Consider the following 25,001-nt stretch of genomic DNA (forward strand, 5'->3'; position numbering starts at 1 on the left):
GCCGCCGCGACAGACTCGATAGAGGGCTTGGCCGGATGGATTAAGGCCTTCACCACCTTAGGTGCGCTCACCGCCTTATCCTTGAGGGGGGGGGGGGGGGGGACAGTGCCTCGCTCCCCCTCCGCCTTCGAGCTCGACCGGGGCCTCTCTAGGAGCCTCGCCGGGTGCTCGGCCTTCCTCTTACCCTCCCCCAGGCTGGGCGCACCCGGGGAGGGTGCGCCCAGCCTGGCGCCCGTAGAGCCCGACCGTTCGGCGCTCCCGGTGCCAGCGGACTCGCGGTGCTTGGCCTTATGCTGGACCCCCGTCGCCGGGGCGTCCTCAAAGGTCTTAGAAGACCGCTCGGATTTCTTCCTCTTCTTCTCGCCGGACGGGCTCTTCCCTTCCAGCCAGTTGGCGAGACGTTGATGGCGGTCCTTCATGGTCCGCTCCGACATGTTGCCGCAAAACGCACAGTCCTTCTCCACGTGCGTCTTGTCCTCATGTAGGCAGTAAAGACAAAAAGAGTGTTCGTCCTCCTTGAAGACGTTCTGCAGCTGGCATCGAGGGCAGACCCTGAACAGCTTTCCGGGCGTCGAGCTTCCCTTCTCCTGGGCCATGACCGGGCCTGAGAAACTTCTGGAGTCCTCCAAAAGCGTAGCTCGACGAAATCTTCACCCTTGAGGGGCGCAGACGAATCCGACACGGGTCCCCGTTGATCGGATGGAGAGTCGGTGGAGCTTGAGGCTCTTTTGACCGAAAAAATGAAGTTTTTGAGAAAAAACGTGAAAAAAATAGCACTAACGCTCGAGAGCAATAGCACGAGGATCCCAACACATGAACGTGCGGTAAAAATCTGAAGATGGCTGCCAGAGGCGGTGCTTAGGTAGAGGGCAGTCATTGGCTGTGGTCAGTATGACGCAGAGACCAGTGATTGGCTATTACTACGAAAGACAGATCAGAAACGAAACTGATACTGGTTTTTTCTTTACCGAGGATTCCCAGCCTGACGACGGGGAATATTCATGAGCATGTGAATCCATGCCAGACCCCATGCTCTATGCCAACCCAAGGGGGCTAAATAGGCCCAATAAGGCGGAAGCCGTCCACGCGGAAGGCGGCCCAGGAACAAGGCCAACTTCCTGTGTGCCGCCTGTTCGCAGCAGAGAGCCCACGCAACTAAGAGCCTTTTTTCCAAACCCTGCTGGAGCAGTGTAACGCTCGGATGAGAAGACGAGCTTCCCATATTACTATGTAGTAGGCCCACTGGCCCTCAACTCCTTTTACTGTCAAATTTCGTAAAGTGTTCACTTAAATGCACTGGACTGTCCCTGCCTGCCTACGACGTCCCAGCCAACGGCCGGTTACTTTGCTAGGCGGAACTCGTTGCAATGTACACTTGATCTGTTTATCTGTTGCTCTCACACCAGAGTGCGCCTAATTAGCACAGCATGTGTTTTAGCGATTTTGACTAGCCTCCTGCACTAGCAAGTCTACTTAAGCATTTACCTGACCTCTTGCTGGATGGCCTATATTGCCTCATAATGTTGTTTATCCTAGACCTTATACCACTACGCATACTATGCCTTAGCCTGCAAACATAGTACAAAGTGAACCCTTTGCTATCTTGTATCAAAATAGTTGATTGCATGTATACGTCACTCTAAGGTGTAGTAGTAGAATGCTTCCTTGAGTGCTTCTAGCCACATCTGTACCAATATTTGAACCTAGATTCCAGCACATCCTAGGCGTAGTATGACAGATTGCATTTCATACTATAACTGCATTCTGATGTCATTATATAGCATATTCCAATTATGAGTGTTCTTGGCCTCCTGTATCAAAATCGAATCTAGATGCTAGCACGTCCTTGGCTTAGTATGACATATTTTTCTTTGCATTTCATACTATAACTGTATTCTGATGTCATTATATAGCATATTCCAATTATGAGTGTTCTTAGCCTCCTGTATCAAAATCGAATCTAGATGCTAGCACATCCTAGGTTTAGTATGACAGATTGTTCTTTGCATTTCTTGTTATAACTGCATTCCGATGTTAGCATATAGCATACTCTAGTCATAAGTACTTCTGGCCGTTGTACTATAACTGACTTTAGATACAACACACAGCACCCGCTAGATATAGCACAGAAGCACACCCTGCTGTGCACACTGAAACTATACTCAGGCACTAGAACATAGTAGGCGCTCGGCATAGCTTGAAAATGCCCCTTGTCTGCTTTACTAAATTAAGTCAGACCTTACTACTTACCCTTGCTATCCTTACCATTATGACTCTTTCTACTAAAACAAGTCCTCCTAAGGGTAGAAACTCGAGACTTAGGTCCAGACTGCCCAGCATTTACGAATCTAAAAGTAACCACCCTAATAATGCTAACAGACGTACCACTACCCAACTAAAGAACTCTCCTCCCACACCAACGCAGACTACCAATACTTGCCTTTGAATCTCTAACAAGAATCATACAATCCAAAACACCCTGTCTCCTAAAACATCTCTAATAGCCAAACCTACTAGCACCTTAATGCTAACAGGGTCCCTTATCAACGCCAGATCAGTGGTAGCCCATGCTACTGAAATCGCAGACATCCTAAACAATGATAACCTGGACCTACTAGCAATAACTGTGACCTGGCTTCATGAGGCTGCAGGGCCAACTCTCATGTTAGTGGTGCCTGACAGATTCCAGATCTTCAAAACATACCAGCCCAATGCTATAGGTGGTGGCCTAGCCATTATCTTCAAAACAACTCTTCCCATCAGACCTGCCACGTCAACACTCTACTCATCCTGCGAAATACTCACAGCCAAATTGCCCCTCTCCAATAACCGCACCGTAACTATCCACCTGATATATAGACCCCCTGGGCGACTAGGTACCTTTGAAGACGACTTAACATGTCTTATAGCCAACAATACTAAAGACCACTCTCAAACTTTACTGATGGGAGACTTCAATCTTGGCTTTAACGATAGACAACAAACATGCTGAATCAATTGCAGCTCTGTTAAATGACCATGGTCTTACTCAAAAAGTCCTCTCCCCAACTCACATTAAAGGAAGGGCCCTTGACTGGGTAGCTGAACTAAACTGCAATATTAATATTACTGATATTGTCCCACAACCATGGACAGATCATTATTCAATAACCTTCGTTGCCACACCAAATCTCCTCAGCCCTAAGTCCAAGAACAGGGTACCCCCTCTCCGGACTAGAAGTAAGAAGGATATTTCTGCCGAAAAACGTATCCCTCTCCTCCTTCCCGTTATCTCTGGACTGGAAAGCAACAACCCAGACATTCTAGTAAATACTTTCAATAACACTATGACCAAATCACTGGACATGATCGCTCCTGTAAAACTGTGCAAAGCTGGGCAAGAAGCACATCTGAATGCCTGGTTTACTCCTCAACTCAAATCCTTAAGATTACAAAAAAGAAAGCTCCAATCTATTTGGCGCCACTCCCCCACCGAAAATAACAAAAACAATCTAACTGAATTTGCCAAATTGTACAAAAAAGAAATAACCAAAACCAAAAAGAACACCTTCAATGACAGAATTGAGAAAGCTAACTCTAATACCAAAGAACTATTCTTCATCCTCTGTGAACTGGAATCCCCAATCCAACCGGTAGACAATGCCCCTAAGGACAAAGTATAGTGTACCAACATACAAAATGCTTTATCGAACAAAATCTCCTTGCTCCAATGCAAAATTGCAAATACAATAGCTACATTACCTCCATTTGATCAACAAACAACTCAACCCCTGAAGACTAGGACAACCTTACCCTTCAGTTTTAAGGCTATCTCCATAATTGACACAGAAAAAATAATACTCTCCCTTAAACAATCAAACTGCAAGGGAGACACATGCCCAGCACAAATAATAAAGGACGCAGCTAGGGACCTAGCCCCCTTTATCTCCAAGCTTATAAATTCCTCCTTTAAAACAAACAGTACCTGCCAATTTCAAAGAATCTTGGCTCCTCCCCTTACTTAAAAAACAAACCTTGGACCCCACTATCCCCACTAACTATAGACCAATTACCACCATGCCATTTCTACTTAAAATCATAGATAGAGCCGCCTACATACAAATCCAGGACTACCTGGAAGCCAACCACCTGCTTGGCTCACGGCAATCGGGCTTCCGCCCCCTCCATGGCACAGAAACAGTCTTGCTTAACCTCAAGACACAAATTGAAGAACTAAAAGATAACTGAAAAACAACTTTGCTACTCTTACTGGATTTGTCGGCAGCCTTCGACTTAGTGGATCATGCTGTTTTATGCAACCACCTAAAATCTGCCGCCAACTTCACCGGAGATGCTATAGCTTGGGTCCAATCCTTCTTAGCTAACCGTACTATGAGAGTCTTCTCCACCTCAGCTTCCGCCAACCCCATTAAAATAACTTGCGGTGTCCCACAGGGCTCCTGTGTCTCCCCTACCATGTACAACATCTTCACCAAGCCTCTGTTTGACAAGTTGGACAGACTGGGTTGTCACCTACACTAACTATGCAGATGACACTCAGATCCTCATACCCCTTTCAGGCAACTTCGAGGTGGACTCAGCCTTGGTGAACAAGATTTACACCCTCATTCAGGCATGGATGGCATCCCATGGTCTTTGCCTGAATGACGATAAAACGGACAGCATCCAAAAACCTAGCCCAAACTAGGCCCCTTTCAACATTGATAACAATGTTATCAAGGTGATGTCGGTGGTTAAAACTCTAGGATTCTACTTGGACTCCTCTCTCACACTGAAAAAACAAGTTAACTCCCTTGCTTCTTCTACAACTTACACTTGCAAACTAATCCGTGCATCCAGACCGTACCTTTCCAGTGCTAGCTGTATCACACTTGCCAATGCTCTTATGTCAAGATTAGATTATTGCAATGCCTTGTACTCAGGAGCTAACAAATATATCATAGATAAATTGCAAAGATTGCAGAATAACGCCCTGAGAGCAGCGCTGGATATCCCCTACAGAGAGCACATTACTAAATTCAGGAAAGAGGCCAACTGGATGAAAATAACGGATAGAATCCTCCTTAAAACAGCTTCTCTCACCTCTAAATGCCTAAACAATGTAGCATCCCCATATTTAGTGGAAACACTTACTAGGAGAGCAGCCACCCGGTCTACGAGATCTGCTAAAACATTCATGCTGGAGATTCCTAGGTTTAAACGTTCAACAGCGGGAGGAACTAGCTTCCCTGTTAAAGTGGCACAATGTTGGAATAAGCTACCTCTTGAACTTAGACTAGAAATAAGGTACTCAAATGGCTGCGCATTAACAACACCTAACATGACTTACACATCTGCTACTACTCCGGCCCTGACCTTTGCACCTGTTGAATCACTCCGCACTTTAGGCAAGTGCACGCATGTTTTTTTTTTTTTTTAATTTTTTTATTTTGAAAGTAAACAATACAAACCAGACTTGCAGCATTATTTACAATAGACTCGTGAACATCAATTAACACTCATTACTGCACCCCAATCCCCCCCCCCCTCTCAAGAGCTTATTTGCATTTCCGGTATTTGTATCCGCTGCGTGTGGCTGGGTATCGCTTCCTTCCGAAGCTGCAGGATCCACTACTGTGCCAAACAGACCTGTTATTAACATTCTCCAAGCCGTCAGGTTGCCTACATCTTCCTCCCCGCAATTGATACATGCCTCCTGCCACACCACCGTTTCAGCCTCCGCCCATTTTTGCAAGTTGTGGCATTGCTTCCAGCCCATGGCTATCCTTTTAGCAAGCACATATGCCAGGTCCCTCAGTTTCCCAAGGTGTTTAGTTTTCCGTGGTCTGGGAAACCCTCCCAGCAGGCAGGCCCAGGCTGCATCTATGTTGAGCGAGACCCCTTTATCCGCTAGTTTCCGTGCCACTTCCCCCCAAAAAGCTTCAATCACTGGGCAAGACCAGAACATGTGTGTCATATCAGCATCTTCCTCATCGCATTTCGGGCATGCTTGTCTTCCTGCGTTTGCAAACTTAGATATTCTTTTCGGGGTCATATAGGCTCTATGCGTTATGTATAACTGTATCTGCTGCAATCTAGCATTTCTGGGCACTTTCTTGTAGTATCCTATGGCCCGTTCCCACAATCCATCGGTCAACTGTGCCCCCACCTGCGCTTCCCAGTCCAACCTCAGATCAGTCAAATCCTTCCCCACCCGGGTCATCACCATCTCACATAGTCTAGAGATCTCGTGCCCTCCCTCCGATATGTTGTATATTGTTCCGATTAGAGCGTCTGGTTCTTCCGCTAGTAGTGTCTCCGGCCAGGTTTTAGTCTTCACTAGCCTAAGATACGTGACATATTGGCCTCCATGCAAGCCTGTCTCTTCTCCCAGGTCTTCGAATTCTTTAATAGCCCCTTCTTGCCATATGTCTCCCAATGTGGCCACCCAACCGATTCCCAATAGGTCCTGATTATCATCCTGAGCTGGTTGTCTCCCTTAGCTAAGGCAACTAGTGGCACCTGTGGGAAGCACGGGCACAGGCTCTCCAGTTGGCATACTCTGTGCCACATCTTCCACCCAAGCAACAGCATACCCGGGCGTTCATTCATTTCAAGTCTAGGAACCCAGATAATCTCTTAGGTAAAACGGGGTGCAGTCCTGCCCAAACAGCCTAGATTCAGGAGTTTCTTCATCAGAGAGCCATTTGGTTACATATTGCAATTGACTGGCTACATAATAGGCCTCAAAGTTCGGCAGCTTGATGCCCCCTCTATCATGGAAGTTCTGTAGCTTCCATAGCGCCACTCTATTGCAGGTGCACTCTATTGCGGGTGCCGTGCCACAGGAAGTCCCTACACATGCTGTTCATTTTGACAAAAAACTTCTTGGGTATCAGGTATGGTATATTACTGAAGAAATGTAACAGCCTATGCAGGACCACCATTTTGAGCATCGCCCCCCGCCCCATCATCGCCAGCGGCAGCTTCTCCCAAAACCTCATATTCGTGCGGATTTTCTTCACAGCTACCTCGGTGTTATGCAAGTGTTCCCCCTCCACAGTATGATACACATCTATTCCGAGGTAGCGGAAAGAATCAGCCGCCCAAGGTACGGACAACACTGGCAATCGTTCCAGAGGGGCTCATATGTAGCTCCCCAATGGGAACATGCTCGATTTTTGGGGGTTTACCGCTATGCCGGACAGTTCTGCATACTTTTCCATGACCTCTAGAATACTGAAGATTTTCCTCCGGATATTTTAAATACAGTAACAAATCGTCGGCATATAGGGATATTAGGTGTTTCTCTCCCCCTGCTTCAATACCGACCATGTGATATTGTTGTCTGAGGTACACTGCGAAGGGCTCCAGGGCCAGAATGTGCACGCATGGTTATCTATAATGTTATATATGTATACAGATATATGATGTTGTATATGTGTATTATTGTATAGGTGCATTGATAGTTACACATGCCATTGTCTCCTTGACTTACCAAGGACATGCTCTGCATTTGTACTTTTTTTTTTGTATTTATGCACTCGATGTACCTACCTGTACTGTCAACTAAGCTATAAGATTTTTGTTCGGCTGCACCTGGCTACCTAAGGGTTTGGAGTGCATTACCAAATAAATAAATAAACAAACAAACAATAAACACAGTGAAGAACACATACCAGGGGAGCACAGCGACTCCAAGACGTGAAGTAAGTGGGGAAAGATTACCAGTTGTGGAGAGGGATCAAGGAAATATTCATCGGCCTAAAGAAATTGAGACACCGTTTTTTCGGGAGATTGCCAAGACCTGTTACAAAGAAGCAAGAATTGTGTTCTCTAAAGCTACTAATTGAACACAGAACCAGGAAAGGCTCCCGAGATGCCTGAGGGAGATAGGGGGGGAAAAACACAGAGTGCAGGGCACTCTGCCTAGTTTTTCTTTTATATCTGAATACGTGGTAGGGCCAGTTTAGCAGATAGGTTTGGACCAAAGACTATTTTATTTGTTTTGACCATTGACAAGCACCTAAGTTATAGTGTTGATAGGAAGGGAACTCCCTTTTAGCAATAGGATTAGAAAGGTGTTTTCTTTTTAAGTTAAATGAAGCCTCCTGACAAAATGTTCTCTGGTCCTAGTCCTACTTCTGGCTTGCCACACTGGGCAGAAAAGCTCCTCCATTAAAGGTAAGGTCCATGATCTGTTCCTGGACATCAGGTTTAAATTTGGTACCCCTCAGGACCGCTTGCCTGCTTAAGGCAGAACCCATCACCATACTGTGAGCTACCATGTCCATGGGCTAATATGAGGCCTCCAAAGCCCTGGACCAATTGTCTCGCTTCAGACAATCCTGAGCAGAACCCTACCTTTAACTCTATGGTGAGGAGGGTGTCCTAATCCCTTACCACATTTTTTAATTTGCTGCCACCATAACTGCCTTTGCTTGACGGGAACTTATGGATGGATTTTGATCGAGTTTTTTTGTAGCGGAATCCAAGAGCCAGTCTTCTTTGCCAATGGGTCCCTGTAGAAGAGGGCAAGTTTCTTTCAAAAATGGTTGCTTCAGCCAGTATGGTTGAATGTGCCGGCCGATGTCCCACTACGCACAGCTTCTCTGAAGGAAGAGGGCAGTAACAGAAGACACTGCTGGTATTGAGGCTGGTTTTTGCCAAATCTTCAAAGCCTCCCCCATGGCATTGCATTGCAGGTGGATCCTGAACTAATCAACTGTTTTGAATGATAGACTTGATAGGACCCCAAGTCTGATGGGCATTCTCCGAAACAGTAATTCCTAGGGATTCCATAAGCCCCTACACCCTCTCATGGAAGGCTTTCGCCGACATGGGAGACTCATCCGATTTGCCACTTGCTGTATCAGGGTACCCACTATTAGAGCTGTATCATACGGTGGACCAGTCAGCAAACAAAGCAGTGGCAGAGACGGATCATTAGGCATGGGTGAAAGTGATGAAAACCTGAAATCTACAAAGCTGCTGGTGAAGGTACTGGCAGAGATCCTGAATGGGCCATCTGCGTTGCTGTCGAGGGCTGAGGTGCCCCTCCAGCACACATTTGTTTGAGTCATGAGAGAGACTGGGACCAACACCTCTTGCATAAGCCCTTACATTCCTTGACTCATAAGTACGGTGTGCAGGGAGTGCTGGATTGGTTTTAGAAAATATGGTCTTCCTTCGAAGAGTGGTGTGTGAATGGCCATCCGAGGTTGCCAGCATGCACCTTAGAGCCCAAGTGCTGGCCGGCAACTCCAGAGCCAAGTAGCCTGGTACATTGGGGGTTTACTCCAATCATGGCGAAAAAAGGGGGAATCCGTATACTCACACTCCTGCGTGGAGTGGGGGACACATTGCCCATTGGCTGATCAGATTTTGAGCCTTACAGTCTCTGCAGCAGCACAGTTTTGCATGTTGGTCAGCACCAGAACATGTGGAAGTGGCGATTGTGAAAGCAGAGGTGCGCTAGGAGGCGAGCTGGTGCACTGTGTCTACCACCACTACAGGTTCCAGGGGGCCCTCAGAAGATAATGCAGTAAGTGGAGCGGTGTGAGCCATAGGACAAGTCCAGGTATAGCCCTCTGGTGGAAGTCCAGTGACAGACCCTAACGTGCCCTCAGAGCAAGCATCAGTCGCCTTACAGACCTCAGTATTGTGCCAGCTACACATGCCAGGCCCCAATTGGGCACTCCTAACCTGGTTGATTTACAGGAAGGCATCACCTGTTTAGGGTGCCATAGGAAAATAAAAAGAGATTTACTTACCTTCCTTGAAGCCACAACATTCTTGAGATGTTCTGGGCGAGTGGCCTTAAAGAGCTCCTCCTACCGCACCAACTGGTGCTTTTTTTGACTTACTGGAAAGTGCGTCACAGAGCGTGCATGCGTTCTAGCCATTAATATCGGGCCCAGACACTCAAGAGACCGAGCGTGAGAGCCCACTGCAGAGAGCAACCTGCCACATTCTGTGCACAAAGAAAACCCTTTTTTACTCATCACGCATGGGAAAGAACCAGAGGTGAGCAGGAGAGAAACGAAAAAAAAAATCTACAGCAGGGAGAATTGGTAAAACAAAAAAAGTAGACAAGTCCTGCGCCAGGTGTCCGAACCGTCTGGTGCAGGTAATGGAGCTTGAGAGCAAAGTCAAGGTTACAATTTTTAAAGGGGAAACATGCAGTTTGCTGTCAAAGTTTCTGGTGCCGACCCCACCCAGCAGGACATCCCATATCTATGGACAAAAGAGGTGAGACGTACAAGTAAAAGGTAACATTTTATCAGAATAGCTAAGAAAATATCCAATATTAGCAAACGGTATGTACAAAGATGACAATAAAAATATAACACATGTACCTCCTTTGGTGGTATCGTTCTTGGCTTGAATGCCATAATGGAATGAACTTTGAATAGCAGAGAGGAGGTCTGCTGCTTGTACCATCAGTTTTTGAGCTTCTACAACAGCACTTATCTAGAAAGAAACATAATCTACATGTTACACTTCACTCTAAATAGTAAAACCATCAAAAGGAGGATAGAAAATTACTTACCTATGGTAAATGTTCTTTCTGATGGAGACTATTTCTCCCAGAGTCGTCATACAATGACATATCTCCCTGGGCCAGATCGGTCTGAAAAGCCTTTGTATAGACGCCAGGGAGCATTGTAGCTCAGTCATAGCATAAGTAACAGTGTATGTGTGTATGTTCTAGACATGCACAAAAAGGTGCACCAAACGTGCATTTGCCACTAATGAGTGATGATTGACTCTTGGCAAGTAGAGAGTGTGCGGTCTCGGGAGGATAGCGCAGGGGCAACGTGCTCGGCGTGGAAACAAGGTGACACGAAGCAACACAGTTTCAATCCCCGGGTCCGCGCTTAGAAACCTACGGGTATTAATCATATCATTTCATGCATGCAGAGAATGGAGGGGGTAAATTGCATTTTATACCCATCGAGTAACCTTTACCGGAAATATGTATGTTTTATACTACCCCATACCGTTATGCCTCTCCAAAAGCAGCCTAGCAGCGTTTCATTCTCTTGCCTGTCGTTTGAAATGCCCCCATATACATTTTCCAGAATAGAATGTGTGGGATGACGTCTGACATGTAAAGCTCCTTGTGAAAGAAACACACATTAAAAACACAGGCACGAACATATCAGACAATCCAGAGGTGAATCCGTAAACTGCCCTGCTGTTCCAAGAGCTTCAATTTTTCCTATGCCCGATGATGTAATCTGAAGATTATGAAAGCTTGGAAATAAATGACTGCTAGCCTAACTAAGTTATCATCCTCTTGTCTTTTTTGGAAGAGCACTTTTTATATTACCTTTGGCTAACATGGAACAAGCAAACTAAACAGGACACCACAATGTACCTCATCAAACTGAAGCTGAAGAAGCTTTTGGAAAAGCAAGCACAGCTCAACAGCGACCTGTTCTTTTTAAGGGAATGCAAAAGGGAGAATCTCATACCAAGAAAACAGATCATCAAAATCCCTCTGGAGTCAACCTAAAACACAAGATTCTCACAAAAAATATGCATAAGGTCTTCACAGAAAGACTACAAAACAACGTTAGCAGTGTCTGCTACAACCACAGGACCACCACACAAGATGGGAACAAAACTGTTTTGGACAAAGAGGGACTGCACACATATTATATATTGACAGAACAAAAAGACAACAAGAATCTCTTCTAAACAACAAGAAGAAAATGCCTGAAGCATTAAGACAGAGTAAGAAATACTAAGGCAGCACACCACAACACAAGAGCAGGGAAAATAGACAATTCAAAAACAGGACTGCATTGAAAACTTCTCAAAGTAAACCCCAACCCAACCCAGGCAGAAACACCAGTACTTTCCAGGGTGATAACACTGTACCCTACTAAAGAGTTCAACCAAATAGAAGGAACAAGTTACTTACCTGTAACTGTTCTCCAGCATGGGTCTGGCATGGATTCACATGCTTATGAATATTCATGAAGGTGGGCCAGATGAGGAGGTAAGAGATGCTTAATGTTGAGTTGATGATGTGCTTAATGTTGAGCCTTGCCACCTCCCGTGGTTGTGCATGTGTGTACTGCTATGTACTCTTGTATTCATGAGCATGTGAATACATGCCAGACCCCATGCTGGAGAAGGAACAAGTGACTTACCTGTAACTGTTCTCCAGCATGGGTCTGACATGGATTCACATGCGAACCCTCCCGCCTACCCCTCTGCGGCTCTTCACTTGGTCCTACTTCTACTTTACGTGCTACCTAATCTGAGGATGGCTGCTATGGGAGGGGCTTAGGGAGAGGGCAATCATTGGCTGGGGGCAGTATGACCCAGAGACCTGCGAGTGGTTACTACAGTTCAGAAACTAAACTGAAACTGATTTTTTCTTTACCGAGGATTCCCAGCCTGACAACGGGGAATATTCATGAGCATGTGAATCCATGCCAGACCCCATGCTGGAGAACTGTGCAGTAATCTTGAAACCTTCAGATGACTCGGACTGAATGAATTCTTTCATGACAGCCAGGACAGCAATAGAACGGAAAACAACTGAGGCGCAAAGAAAAGAAGCAGAACTCTAACTGAACAATTGAACATGGACGCAACCCAGATTTGGACCAATACATTGAAGAAAGTTGCAGACAGAGCACTATCTGCCATACTGGAAACGCACTTTAAGCTGCTTTATAGCCCGACACCCACAGTAAGGGAGGGTATACAATCCCTGAACAACAACCAGAGTATCACAACCAAATTATAATATTATTATTATTATTATTATTATTATTAATTAGTTCTGAGTCTATTTCAATCACTTATCTGAATATGACGGACTATTAATTGAATGGAAAAACAAGAACTTGTTAGAACGGGGCGAATTAATATTTTGATGATGTGAATATAGAATAACTCACATTTTATATTTTATCCCGAAGATTCATAAAATTATAACAAATCGTCCTTTGAGACCGACTGTCTGGTTGATACCTGAATCCATCTCTCAAAGTCTGGATAATTTTTACAAACCTTTTGTTAAAATTTAAAATAAAAAATAAAAAAATAAGGAAATTCATACATTCGAGACACATATAACCATTTGTATGAATTGCAAGGTATTATATGGGAACCACATCATATCTTAGTTTCTCTAAATGGGAAATTCTTATTCATGAGCATTAATCATATAAAGGTTCTATGATTCCCTGCATGCTGCTTTCACCAAAGCCCAGTTGCCTGGGCCCAGTTGCGGTACCGCAGGGAATCATCATTCCCCTGGGAGCACCCCTTCCTCATCCAACCGCAATGCGAGGGACACAGACGCAATCCCTGTTCCCTCGACCGGCCCTCCCCCACCCATGTCCTGTTTCTTGTTTGGCTGGGGACAACCCTACCACCACTGCACACGCCTCCACCGTTCCCGACCTGAAAACCATTCATACATCACATGTACCCCACACAAAACACATTCCCCTACCCGTTCTCATACACTCTTCTTACATCTTTGTTTGCGCAGCCTGACCCGCTTCAGAGTTAAGCAGTAAATAATTAATCATTTATTACATGTTTAACAACACAAATGCATTGCCCCTTAGCTATCCCAATAAACCCATGCATTGTTCCCCAATAGGCCGGCGTTTGATGAAAGCGGTCTGTCAACAAAATATTTAAGATGAAATTGGTGTGACAAACCCAAGGGTATTCTCATTCCTACTCCCCTTGGATCCTCTGCGCAGGTGGCCAGGGAAAGGCCATTGCTCTTGTATCCTTGCCCTAGGGGTGGAGAAGCGAGGGAGGATCACCTTGGTGGAGGGTCCTTTAGGAGAGGGAGTTGGGAACCCTTGGGCGAGACATGCTAACTTCCTTTTTCCTATTGGTGACAAACCTAACCCTCCCCCAACATTTATGGGCTATTATAAGCCAGTTCCACTAATTTTTCCACACATCTGGGATGAGGAAGAGGCAACTGGGAGTAATGCACACTAACATGCACGACTTTGGTACAGAGACGAGGAAGAGGGCCTCAGAAAAGTACCTTTGCAAAGACCAGGCATGTCTTGCCAACAAGCCTAAGTAGGCAATTCATGGAAAGGACTCAAACCCTTCACCCAACTCAGGTGTATAAAAAAGGAGGCGAGTGAAGCAAGACGCTAATGGGAGCCGTGGAGAGCTGTGCTGAAGCCACAGAAGCACACTGACTGAAGCAGCTAAGGATCCGGGCAAGTGTGAAACAGGAGCTCCGTGGCACAGAGGCGAAGGATGGAGACCAAATGAGGGGCAGTCCTTAATTCCATCTGCAAGATTGCTCGTTCTCCCGTGGTGCTGCAAGAGCGCAAGAGTGTCTAAGGGGCAGAGAAAGCACCCAAAGAAGGAAGCCACCGAGTTTGTGGCCAGCGCCACATGAGAAAAGACTTCACAGTGAGCCGTTGCGTTTCCCTGATAGAGGAAACTATTATTAATGTGACTGCAAGGCTCGTAAAGTGAACTGCTATGGTTGAATGAAAGCAGAGACTGGTACTTGGGGAAGGGAACCCCAGGAGTGATTCAGAACTATAGTGCCTTTCGAACCGGAGAAAGGTAAACTTAAAGACTTTTGTTCTTTTGCATAGAACTTTCTTGTGCTTGGGGAAGGGGATCTGAAAGGAAGCTATCGGCTGGAAGAAGCTCAGAACTTTAAGTTGAACACTGTTTATTTTGACTTCAACATCCCTACATATTTGTTTGTCCTAGTTGTGAAGGAAAGAATAGGTTTTGGACACAGCCGGACTATTAAGTTTAACTCTTTGACTAGAGAAATCCTACCTTAGCATAGGGTAGGTTAGGCCTTCAACGATCCTGACATTAAGTTAATATATTTTGTTTGAACTTTACGTCTGCAGCTGTGTCTTGCTTCATGATGTCTTTACAGTAGGCAATTCATTTTCCTTTCAAGTGTTATTTGGATTCCAGATCGGTTACTCTTAAAGAGCAACAAGAAATGCTACTAGCCATGCTTAAGTTTTGTTTAGAACACAACATTTATGTTTGAATGTAAGTATTATAGACAACAATGTGTTACAGCAATGGGTTCAGCTGTAGCTCCCCCATGCTAACCTCTACCTAGGGTGGAGGAAGAAACAATACCATGGTCAGAGAACTATGATAACTATATCGGCCATACTGTACAGTGGTTTTGGTTTATTGATATTAAAAAAGGTTCCAGACAACATTTGAATAAATAAGTTAATTGTTTGTACATAAAGGATATTCATTTGTGGCTAACTGCTCCTTGTAGTTCAGAAGAAGTATTTCTTGGGATGTGAGAACCAATTAACAAGAATATTATATAGAAAACCTAGAGCATCTAACTCATTACTACATGATAAGATTTACCCATCCCAAATCTCTGATTAATAGTATCCCATAAGGAGAATTTCTAATGGCAAAACAAAATTGTTTAAGACAACAAGATTTCAGTAACAAAGCTATGAACATTGGTAATTGTTTATTAGCACAAGGTTGCTCTTGTAATATTAGAGACAGAGCATATTAAAGGCCAAATGTATTAAATACCAGCAAAACGTACCCATAGTCCACACAGGTTCTGTAGACAGGCATGATAACAATCAATTGTTGAAAATCAATGATCCTGTAGGTCGTTGTTCCGAGTCGCTTATCGTTTGATGTGCCTTGCACTATGACATACTGACATGGATGGCTGACATACCCCAAAGCAGACGCGGAGGGGAGGCGAGAGTTGGAATGCAGCAGCATCCTGGCACCTACTGTGCACTCTTCCCCACCTGATGATCACCCTCGCGCGGTGTAGTGCGTTGCAAATATCTCAGAAACTGTGTATCATAGGGCCTTGAAACATGGTTTTCGAGGTCCAAAAGGGGACCTCAAGTTGTGTTCCTCATGAGATGCTTAAAATGAGTTTTGGCTGGCCCGTCCATAACCACATTGATGTTTTTGCCGATTCCAGGCAATTGTATGTGGGAAGGGGCTGAAATCCAGGGAAAGTAGTGGAGTGTCGCAATGTCATGTAGCCAGTATATGGAACAAGTTACTTACCTGTAACTGTTGTTCTCCAGCATGGGTCTGGCATGGATTCACATGCTCATGAATATTCCCCGTCGTCAGGCTGGGAATCCTCGGTAAAGAAAAAACCAGCATCAGTTTCGTTTCTGATCTGTCTTTCGCAGTAATAACCAATCACTGTTCTCTGCGTCATACTGACCACAGCCAATGACTGCCCTCTACCTAAGCACCGCCTCTGGCAGCCATCTTCAGATTTGGAAGCACGTGAAGTGGCAGTATGACCAAGTGAAGAGCCGCAGAGGGGTAGGCGGGAGGGTTTGCATGTGAATCCATGCCAGACCCATGCTGGAGAACAACAGTTACAGGTAAGTAACTTGTTCCTTCTCCAGCATGGGGTCTGGCATGGATTCACATGCTCATGAATAAAGAATACATAGCAGTACACACATGCACAACCACGGGAGGTGGCAAAGGCTCAACATTAAGCATCACATCAACTCAACATTAAGCATCTTACCTCCTCACCAGGCTCACCTCAGGCGAACAGGTTGCGCAGCACTGCTTGGCCGACCCTGGACTCCTCCCTGGAATCCCGGTCGACGCAGTAGAATTTCGTGAAGGTGTGCGTCGACCTCCACGTAGCAGCCCTGCATATGTCCAGCAGGGGCACACCAGAAAGGAACGCCGTGGTAGCTGCGATCGCTCTGGTGGAATGGGCTCTCGGACGGCCAGGCAGCGGTCGGTTTGCCAACCGGTGACAGTACATGATACAGCCGGAGAGCCATCTGGAAATGGAAGCCTTCGAGAGAGCCTTCCCCTGATTGACAGGTCCAAAGTTCACAAAGAGTTGTGACGTCTTCCGAAAACACTTCGTGCGGTCTACGTAGAACTTCAGCGCTCTAGCCACATCCAGCGAGTGCAAAGTTCTCTCAGCCGGCGACGAAGGCGACGGGAAGAACACAGGCAACACCAAGGGTTCGTTGAGATGGAAGGAGGGGTGCGACCTGAGCACTACCCTCGTGTCGTGGAAAGTCAAGTACGGGGCCTTGCAGGAAAGGGCCTGGATCTCTCCCACTCGTCGTGCGGAGGTGATGGCCACAAGAAAAGCTGTTTTCCACGATAGAAACTTCAACGGGGCCGAGTGCAGAGGCTCGAACGGAGGTCCCATGAGCTTGGTCAGCACCACGTTGAGCTCCCACGCCGGGGCCGGAGCCTTCACCGGCGGGAACGATCTGAACAGTCCCTTCATGAACTCTTTCACCAGACGATGAGACCACAAGGACGTCCGCCCCGTGGTTCTGGTGTATCGGGAGATCGCAGCAAGATGAATCTTGATGGACGCGTGTGCCAAACCAGCTTTGGCCAGCGTCAGCAGGTACGGCAGTACTTGGGGAGCCGTAATCCGTAGAGGGTTAATCTTCTGTGCGTGGCACCAGACAGAGAACCTCTTCCATTTGTGTCCGTAGCATTTAAGAGTCGAGGACGCCCTGGCCTTTGCAAGAACCTCTCTGCAATCGGCCGGTATGTCGTATCCTCCAAACTCTAGCGCTGCAGGAGCCAGGCCTGCAAGTTCAGCGACTTCGGGTCGTGGTGGAGGATGGCGCCTCCTTCCCTGGAGAGTAGATCCGCGTCCGCCGGCAGCTTGATCGGCGGGGACGCTGACAAGTCCAGAAGGTCCGGGAACCATATCTGCCTCGGCCACGCAGGTGCGACGAGGATCATCCTGCACCGTGACCTCTTGAGCTGGTTGACGAGCCGGATTAGCAGAGGCAAGGGAGGGAACGCGTAGAGGAACAGGCCCTCCCAGGGGAACGAGAAAGCATCGCCCATGCTCCTCGTCTGGGGAAACCTGCTGGCGAACCTCCGGCACTTGGTGTTCGTCGCCGTCGCGAACGGGTCGATCTGGGGTGTGCCCCACCGTCGGAAGAGGCGATCCACCAGATCCTGCCGTAGTTCCCACTCGTGGCACGAGCGCAGCTCCCTGCTGAGTGAGTCGGCGATGGTGTTTTTTATCCCTGCCAGATGAAACGGCACCAGAAAAATCCCTTGGGCGACGGCCCAATGCCACAGGTCCTGCGCCTCCTTGGACAGCGCTGGGGACCTGGTTCCGCCCTGTTTCCTGATGTAAAACATGGTGGTGGTGTTGTCGGTGAAGATCCTCACCACCTTGCCCTTGAGGGACGGAAGGAAGGACCTGAGGGCCCAAAACACTGCACGGAGCTCCAGGACGTTGATATGCAGGGACTTCTCCGTCGGGAGCCAGAGTCCTCTTGCGTGCAGATTTTCGGTGTGCGCTCCCCACCCTTCCAGGGAGGCATCCGTGGTCACAGTCTCCTGGTGGGCTGGGGTCTGGAAGTCCATGCCTGCCGTCAGATGCGCGCGGGTGCCCCACCACCGTATCGCTCGTCGGAAACTCTCGTCGAGCTTGATCCTTTCCTCGAAGCTGCCCGTCGTCTGGATCCAGCGCGCATCCAGGAATTCTTGCAACGGGCGCATCCGGAGCCTGCACATGGGAATGAGGTAGATGCAGGAAGACATCATCCCGAGGAGGGACTTGATGGACCTCACCCTGGCCGCGTCGGCCACCAACATCCGTTGCACCTTGCCCAAGATGGTCCTGGTCCTCTCCTCCGACGGGGAGGCCAGAAGGGACACTGTGTCGAGCCTCGCTCCCAGAAACAGTGCGACTTGCGCGGGCACCAGGTGGGATTTGGCGTAGTTCACAGAGAATCCCAGGTCCGTGAGGAGTTGGACGGTCCTTGCCGTGTGGACCACGGCGAGCTCCCTCGTCTTGGCGCGGATGAGCCAGTCGTCCAGGTAGGGGTAGACGTGAATCCCCTCGCGGCGCAGCTGCGCCGCCACCGGTGCGAGGCACTTGGTGAATACCCTGGGTGCCGACCGTAGTCCGAAGGGAAGGGCTTTGAACTGGTAATGACGCCCTTGGACCACGAATCTGAGGAATTTTCGGTGCCCCTTTAGGATGGGAATGTGGAAGTAGGCATCCTCCAAATCCAACGACGATAGGAAGTCTCCTTCCTCCAGCTGACCCAGGACGTGCTGGAGGGTGACCATCCGGAACTTCTGCGCCTTGATGAACTTGTTCAGACGTCGCAGGTCTAGGATGGGGCGCCATCCTCCCGTCTTCTTCTTCACGAGGAAGTATCGCGAGTAGACTCCGGAGCCCCGAAGCCTCTTTGGGACGAGTTCGATGGCGCCCTTTCTGAGCATCGCCTTTACCTCCAGGAGAAGTTGAGGGACGTGAAGTTCTTTCCTGGCCACGGGGGGGAACGCGCGGGCACCTTCTTTGAAACTCGAGCGCGTGGCCCCGGGCCAGGGCGTCCAGCACCCAACGGTCGGTGGAGATGGACTCCCACACGCTGACGAAGCCCGCCAGCCGGCCTCCCACCGGGGTGCTTCGGTGGGGGCCCGACCCCACGGCCGGTTCAATCCTGCTTGGACGCGGCCTTGCCGCCTTGACCTCCTTGGCGACGACGGCGGGGTCCGCTAGACTTGCCTCGTCCTCTGTAGGCCTCTTGCGACGATGAGCGGGCCGCTTGACGGTAGGAAGCGAAACCGCCGCCGGAACCTTTGGAGGCGCCCTTGCCTCCGCCGCTCCGAAAGGGCGTTCGTCGTTGCTGCAGGACTCCAAGGGCCCTGGCCGCCTCAGTATCCGCCTTGATGGCCTGAAGGGAATCGTCCACTGTCTTCCCAAACAGGTTGTTCCCGTCGAAGGGCATGTCCAGGACTCTGGTCTGGACGTCCTGCCGAAAGTCCGTAGCTTTGAGCCATCCACGACGTCGAAGGCAAACGCCGTTGCCCAGCTGGCGGAACCCAGTGTCGGCGATGTCCGTCGCCACGGTGATGGCGTGGTCCGAGGCCACCTCACCTTCCTGCAGGATCTCCAGGGCCTCCGCCCTCTTGTCGTCCGGCAGAAAATCCAGCAGGGGAGCTATCTTGTACCAGAGCTCCCTGTCGTAGCGGGCCACGATAGCCAAGGCGTTGGCCGCTTTAATCGTCGTCGCTGCCGACGAGATGACTCTACGTCCCATAGCATCCAATTTCTTTCCCTCGCCGTCCGGCGGGGAAGTCGATGTGGAGGCCGCACCCCCCCCCCGCTTTCTTCCTGGCTGCCGCGGAGACGACGGAGTCCGGGGTAGGCTGCGCCCGGAGGCATAGGGGGGCCGTGTCCGGGACCCGGTACTTTTTCTCGTACCGGTCTCTTCTAGCTGGCGTCGTGGAAGGGTTCTTGAGGAGGGAAAGGCCCTCATCCCAAATGTCGTCCAACAGAGGCACTGCGAGGACCGTCTTCCTCTTGGCCTCGCGCCGCTGATAAAGGAAGCCTTCCTTTTTCTTCTCCTCAGGGCAGAGTTGGAAAAGCTCGGAAGCCCTGGAGATCATGGAGTGGAAAGATCCGATCTCGTCGGGCGGAGAAGCCCTGGTGGGAGGCGACGACGGAAAATCCTCGTCGTATGCCTCGTCGTCCGTACCCGTCGCTGCCGTGTCAGTCCCCGTATCATCCCCTCGGGTGGACGGGGAGGAGGGCTGGACGGGGCGCGACGGTTGAAAAGGAGGTGGTGGATGGATCCTTCTTTTCTTGGTAGGGGGAACACCAGAAGGTCCCGGTTCTGGATCCCCCGACGGGAGAGGTTCCTCCGTCGGTAACGGTAGCCTCGTCCTTATCTCGGAGCATAAGGACTGTATGGCCAACAAAATGGCCGCCGAGTTGTCTTGCGGCGCTGGCAGAGGGGAATCCGACGGGCGTTGATGGTGGTGCCGGGGAGGGTGCGCCCTGCCTGGCGCCCGTAGAGCCCGACCGTTCGGCGCTCCCGGTACCAGCGGACTCGCGGTGCTTGGCCTTATGTTGGGCCCCCGTCGCCGGGGCGCCCTCAAAGGTCTTAGAAGACCGCTCGGATTTCTTCTCGCCAGACGGGCTCTTACCCTCCAGCCAGTTGGCGAGACGTTGATGGCGGTCCTTCATGGTCCGTTCCGACATGTTGCCGCAAAACGCACAGTCCTTCTCCACGTGCGTCTTGTCCTCATGAAGGCAGTAAAGGCAGAAAGAGTGTTCGTCCTCCTTGAAGACGTTCTGCAGCTGGCATCCAGGGCAGACCCTGAACAGCTTTCCGGGCGTCGAGCTTCCCTTCTCCTGGGCCATCTCCGAGACCGGGCCTGAGAAGCTTCTGGAGTCCTCCGAAGCGTAGCTCGACGAAATCTTCACCCTTGAGGGGCACAGATGAATCCGACACGGGTCCCCGTTGATCGGATGTAGGATCGGTGGAGCTTGAGGCTCTTTTGACCGAAAGAATCGAAGTTTTTTGTGAAAAAGCGCGAAAAATAGCACTAACGCTCGAGAGCAATAGCACGAGGATCCCAACACATGAACGTGCGGTAAAAATCTGAAGATGGCTGCCAGAGGCGGTGCTTAGGTAGAGGGCAGTCATTGGCTGTGGTCAGTATGACGCAGAGACCAGTGATTGGTTATTACTGCGAAAGACAGATCAGAAACGAAACTGATGCTGGTTTTTTCTTTACCGAGGATTCCCAGCCCGACGACGGGGAATATTCATGAGCATGTGAATCCATGCCAGACCCCATGCTGGAGAAGTAACAGATTTTCATATATGCCTCGCTGAGAGCCTCCGTGGGGCACCAGAGTTCTTACTCAAATGCACCCGATATAAAGCTCAACAGGAGGAGTGGAGACAAATTGCCGGAACAGCCCAGGAACCGATGACCGGAGCAGGGGGAGAAATCGGAGTGCACAAGACCGAGAAACGAAGCGCCAGCCAACTCCCCAGTGTTCCAAAATGGCATGCTGAAAGAAGAGCCCGCAGCCACCAGCACCGTGGCACCACCCCACCCCCTCACAACCGCGGACCGCAACAACGGTGCAACGCCCGGCTGGGGCAAACAGTGCGCACCCACCAGCATGCAAAAACCGAACCCCCGCAGCACAACTGGCCAAGGCCTGATGGGGGAGAATCTAGCCAGCAGCTCCGAACTTGCAGGGGCGATGACTCGCAGGTGAGCGGGGGCCCGCCGAGCTCCTCAGCCCTGGTAGAGGAGACCCGGGCTCACTGCAACAGCCCCACAGTAAGTGGAGGGAATCGTTAACCATCCAGGGAGCCGCAGACACTGGTCCGGTAGGTAATGGGAGGAGACACTGCCGTGGGCCATGAGGAACCATCACAGGCTCCTGCGCTGCACTTGATGGCCCCAAAAGCAGCCGCACAAGCGGGTCCCCCTTAGCTGCCCTGGGGGCGGGGTGCACGGGATTGCTCGCAAAGACGGCCTGCTATCTGGCATATGAGGCGCTCCAATATGCACCAGTAAGCTAAGCCACAGCAATCACCAGCTGGCAAGCCCCCGCAGGGCATCCAAGAGCTGCCTTGGTGGAGGAGCCGGGGACGAACGGGCTCTGTGAGCCATCCAGTGAGCCACCCACACCGGACCACAAAGAAACAAAAGGTGGATACCGCTGCGAGCCAAAGGGTACCGCCGTAGACTCCACCGCCGCACATGGCAGCCCCACCAGCAAAATCTCCAGCGGGCCCACCCCGCCTGCCTGGCATGGCACAAGGTTGCCCACATAGGTTGTCCTGCTACCCCACAGGTCTGAGCTGCGAACACCCAGCCTGGAAAGAGCGCCATGCTGTTCAGCATGGATCAACTCTACACTTCCAGACCCGCTGGTAAGATCAACAGCTGGCCCCCACAGAGCCACGCCAAGGCAGAAATTGGGGGATGGTGGGGGGAGGGAAATCGCCGCACATCATCTCTCACTGGTGGACCCCCCCCACCCCTGGCCTGCACAAGACCAGTGGGGACGGGGACTCCCCCTCCCTTGCTCCCACACTCTCCCCTTTTTGGAATAACCTACAGGTCAGAGGAGTACCAGCTTCAATCTCGGACCAGGCCCTACTGGCCTACGTCAGCGATCTCTTACAAACCCCTCTTCCCCGATTGCGACAAGTCCTTGCTTTTTTTGTACCGCACTCACAGACTGCGGAGTCAGAGGGGCTCCACGGCAGCTGATCCACCTGAAGTGATCACTTGGGTACATTTCTTTTCCACAAAGCAAGAAATAACGGCAAGTCGCACCCAGGGAGATCAAGGGGCCCGACTGCAAATTTACCAGGAGCTTGCGGCCATAACACTTCAGAGGCGTAGAGCCCTCAGGCCGCTGGCAACTTTTCTCCAGGACTGGTAAATTAAGTATTGATGGCTCTGCGGCATCTCTCCAATTCTCATTTGCAGGCCAATCGCGCATAATTCACTCATTGGAGGCGGCAGGGGGTATCATTGGTGGGAAACCTGCGGCTCCAGCTGAAGACTTAATGAGCCCGTTCCCAGAGAGGGAAAGGGGGTTGACCCCGAAATCGCAGCAAAACACCTGGACGAAGATACCCAAAGGAGGTAAACCACCAAACAATCTAAAACACGCATGAGCCACCTCCCCAAGCCCAGCGGCAAGCCCTCCACTACGATGGAATCAGTAAAAGATAACCCACTCTCCTTGCCAGAACACATGCTTGAGGCTCGGGCGTCGCACGATATGCCGCAGCCGAGTGTATGGACACACACTCTGGCACAAGGCCCCAAGGGCCCAGTTTGACTTTGTTTGTGTTCTGTTTCTCCTCGTTCCCTGGTCATGTTTGGTACCCGACTGAAAAAGAAGAAAACCCTGGTTGCAGCAGAAATGGATGCACATCCTTGTTCTAGAAGGCAGAAACCCGCTAACGTCCCCCAATACTCTACTCCACCGATAGTTGAGGCAGGGCTACAAGAGGCTCCCCCACCACATCAGAAATTGTGCACATCTCTTTGAATGTCAGGGGCCTGAACTCACCAGAGAAACGCAAATCAACCCTGTCACCTAAGGGACTGTGGGGATGCGCCTCTACGCCCGCAGGGGCTGATGGGCGCACCCGACATCGGGGGCCCTGAGAGCCGAGGCAGCGGGCTGGCCCCTTCTTACTCGGCTGTCACCAGCGCTGAAAGCAAAGGAACGCGAGCCGCTGCTCGTAGACGCGTGTCACCGCCGCACTCACCTGCTAAAATACCCGGTCCCGAAGAGGGGAGGGGGAGAGCGCAGGCACTCCATGACAAGGGGGGTGGGGGATGGCCGACCCTTCAACGTGCCGCAATCTGCGGCGGACCCGGAGGGGATCGCGGCGGGAAGATGCCCAGGAGCCAGAGCCCGCCCATATCCGACGCGGCCACAATCTCAATCGCGTGATCGCCTCAGCCGTTCTCCAGGACTCCCGGAGCAAGGATGGGATCACGCAGGCACGGCAGCCTTTAAGGGAGGCGGGTCAATATATCAGCGGCCAATGGGATATGAGCAAGGCAGGGCTGATGGCGATTGGTCGGGGCTTGAAACCAAGGAAGCCTATAAAAGCGCGCCAAAAGAAACTGACAAGGATCTCTCTTTTTACAGGAAAGAGAAGAGGAGGAGGAACGAAGACCGGAGTGGTGGGCCTACCCAGATACCACGAGATAGGACAAAGTTGGGGACTGCCTCAATCTATTCTGAAAGGGCCAACCCACTGGTGAAGGGAACCAGAGGACTTTATTCTTTATTTTGTTAAGGACCCTTTTCCCCACTGGAATAAATATAGTTTCAGCATCCACCTGTCTTCTCACACTGGCGACGAAGGTGGGATTTACGACAACGTCATGGAGGCACTGATCAAGACTATCGGAGGGGCAGCAGCAGCTGAAACAACTAATACAGCTGCAAACCCAGCAAGCAGCTGCGGACAGGCAAGCATTCCGGCAGGCCATCCAATTACAGGGCACCATACAAACCACGGCCCAGGATAAGCAACACAAGACCATCGCCCGTCTCACAGATGTGGTGGCCAACACAAGAAACCAACCATTGGTGCCATCAGCTCTGCTCCAGAAATATTAAGAGGGGGAAGGTCCTGCCTTCTTCTTCACCAGTTTCGAGAGGATCGCTAGGAATGCGCAATGGCCTCCGGACCGTTGGG

General features: G+C 50.0%; 1 protein-coding gene across 3 annotated transcripts in view; it reads right to left on the reverse strand.

Annotated features, from left to right (window-relative positions):
- NAA35 (N-alpha-acetyltransferase 35, NatC auxiliary subunit) overlaps window positions 1-25,001 on the reverse strand; it is a 1,572,250-nt gene that overhangs the window by 1,090,225 nt on the left and 457,024 nt on the right. For all 3 annotated transcript variants that reach the window (XM_069625850.1, XM_069625849.1, XM_069625848.1), the window contains exon 11: window positions 10,338-10,452. In XM_069625850.1, the coding sequence (XP_069481951.1) occupies window positions 10,338-10,452 (115 nt within the window). The remainder of the gene's footprint in view (window positions 1-10,337; window positions 10,453-25,001) is intronic.

The sequence above is a fragment of the Ambystoma mexicanum genome, chromosome 6p (genome assembly GCF_040938575.1).
Source record: "Ambystoma mexicanum isolate Mex_15411 chromosome 6p, UKY_AmexF1_1, whole genome shotgun sequence".
NCBI classification, from domain to species: domain Eukaryota; kingdom Metazoa; phylum Chordata; class Amphibia; order Caudata; family Ambystomatidae; genus Ambystoma; species Ambystoma mexicanum.